This window comes from Dendroctonus ponderosae, unplaced genomic scaffold, assembly GCF_020466585.1.
Source record: "Dendroctonus ponderosae isolate FM_Combo_2020 unplaced genomic scaffold, Dpon_F_20191213v2 Dpon_F_20191213_4, whole genome shotgun sequence".
In the NCBI taxonomy this organism is placed as follows: domain Eukaryota; kingdom Metazoa; phylum Arthropoda; class Insecta; order Coleoptera; family Curculionidae; genus Dendroctonus; species Dendroctonus ponderosae.
Window position 1 is genome coordinate 2,207,739 of NW_026018611.1, and position 2,602 is coordinate 2,210,340.

The 2,602-nt window shown below is 45.6% G+C and overlaps 1 protein-coding gene across 1 annotated transcript in view; it reads right to left on the reverse strand.

Annotated features, from left to right (window-relative positions):
• Positions 1-2,602, reverse strand: part of LOC109543040 (alpha-catulin) — a gene marked incomplete in the record, with an annotated part of 17,073 nt that overhangs the window by 8,198 nt on the left and 6,273 nt on the right. The window contains 3 exon segments of the mRNA XM_048665555.1: positions 233-464; positions 523-732; positions 1,666-1,826. Coding sequence (XP_048521512.1) covers positions 233-464; positions 523-732; positions 1,666-1,826 — 603 coding nt within the window.

Below are 2,602 nucleotides of genomic sequence, written 5' to 3' on the forward strand. Positions count from 1 at the left end.
CGTATAGCGTGAATAACGCTGTATAAATCGCATGCAAACAGGTCGACTAGAAACGCGCCCTTTGCACTTTGGAAGCAAAAAACCGACCGAACTCGCTGGCTTTACTAAATGCAGCTTCGTGCTAATCCACATGCAAATGTTTATCGTTTCATAGCATCCAGCACCAGCCAGTTGAAAGCGATTAGCACCAAGCAACACAATTTGGAAACATTGTAAGAGACTGAAAGCTCACCCATCGTGGCTTTGCTGTGCTCCAGAAGCTTCTGAAGATGTCGCATGCAGGCATAAGCCGTTCCCCTATCGTTCTCCAGCTCCTCCCGTTGCGAGTGGAGACCAGACTCGCTGTTGTTCAACACCCCGTCCTTCACCACGTAATGAATGAGATCCATCGCCCTTCGCATCTGGCAGAAAACCGTGTCCCGATTTTCCCGTGCAGAGTTGCTGTTCGGATGCCGCAGGCTCGTCTGGAAACGCGCCACGAATATTCAAAATGCCCCAGTTTTTTCTCCAATATGAACCTACTTTACTCGATGTCAACAGCATCATGGTGGAACGTTCCAGAACCTGTCGGGCTGCCGCCATTTGAGCTCTTCGGCGCTCATCCTTCAGGTCGTTTTGCCGGTCGCCGGTCAAATGCGCCAATTCGACCATTTCGGCGCCGAATTGGCTGAAGGCTTTCACAAATTCCGTGAAATTGTTCACGGATTCCAGACGGTCCAAGCTATGGGACACCTGGAACAATTTCCCAAATGTAGCTGACTAGGTGGGCCTATATCGTCATGGTTTAGCTATATTAACGCGCCCCCATGTGGCCAACAAAGACCCCCAATATGTTTGTCTCTGTCGCCAGCATTGTATTAAGTGCGTTAAAAGCCGCGTGCAACAAGCAAGTCCATGGCGATAAAGTGGCAAGCAACGCATCTACTTGAGATAAACCGAGCAATGATTTTTCGCTATTTGTCGTTTTTTGCATGGACATTAATCGGTGGAGAGTGTAGCGAATTGAAGTCGGTTCACTTGATTAACGACTCTGTCTATGTTTCGCTGTGCAATTAAAGAACAAAACGTTTCCAGCTCACTCGCTGAAGTTTAATCCGGCTAATCGACTCGAAGTGCTGTTAACAAGACGCTCTTGGAAAGTTTGCCAACTTTGCCAACTATATTCTATCAAGCTTTAGAGTGACGCGCGATAATTTCGTTACAGGGAAAGTTTTAATGGAGCAGCAATTTCCCTTTTTTTCTCCAGAGTTCATTTTGCCGTAACTGGGCTGGCTTCCCACTCAAGCTCGAGAATCCTAAATGATGGGGAAATACCTGCTAAATAGTCCTGCTCATTTATTTAAATTTATTTGCTGCCCGAATTTATCGCTACAGTGCAGTAAATTGTTCCCAACTCGTGACTGTTCTCACTATTAAAATTGTGCGCCGGGGGCGCATTTAATTTAATCATCCTCCAGCCAAATGCCACTGGTTAATTGACTAGCGCACACTTTAACAGTTTTTAGTATTCTGGTTTGGATGCTGGAACGACTAATGGTGTAAAGTGGCTGGCGACTTTCCTCTCCGCGCAAAGCCTCTCTTCGATAACTTTGTTCATGTCGGATAATGTTCAATCGAGTTGTTAAACTACAGCGTAGAAAAGGGAGACGGCATGAATTAACTTACCTTGTCCTTCGCTAAAAGCAACTGTTTAACTACAACGATGTCGGCTAAAAGTAGCACCCGAGTGATGGCGGCTAGCAGACACTTGGCAGCTCGAATCAGCAAACTGCGATCCAATGCTATCTCCTCATTGGTCTCCTCGCAGATGTGTTCAATAGCGGCTCCTGCAAAAGCAAAGAATGGCCGTGACAGATGGAAATGCATGTAGACACTTTAATCACACCGCAATTCCCAGCGAAGGGCCATTGTTGGTGCAGAGAATGGGGTGCACTTTTAAGCCACGAAGCAAACTGGCAGGAAAAATTGCATTCGAGCGCTCAGGGCATGTTAATTTCGCAGAGTGCACCAAACAAAACGGATAAAAAGCCTGCCTGCCAGCAATTAGTGCTCTTAACGAATCCCCGTATATGATAATGCCCCAAAAACGAGCAAAATGATCTTTTGCAGGAAAGGTTTTAATTAAAACAATTGCCCTTTGCTTTTGGAACGTTGGTTCTTCTGAAATGGGTCAAGTTTTGTACATTTCGTTCCAACCAAGCGCTGGAAAAACATTAATTAGATGGTATCCAGCGCCGGTCGTTTATTTTCCAGTATCTCTTTATTTTCGTTTTCGGTGAAAATGCACGATTCCGAGCGAAAATTCGCGTTGTGTGTGCCCGAATTTCCGATAATGCCGGATAATGAGTGTTTGCCCAATTTGTGCAGCAACTGGCCAGATTTACTCGATTTTGGAGAACTGGAAAATTGAATCCCGTTCAATACTGACATGTATTCAAATGAAAATGTCATCTCTTAGACGGTTGAGTTGATGGTTCATTGCAAAAAAGGGTCGGAGCGACAACTGTTCCTAACTAAAACAAGGCCATTTTGGAATGTTTTCCGGGCTTTGAAGCCGTGGTCTATCGGAATTTCTTCCTGACGTTTCGTCCACAGCTGCGGT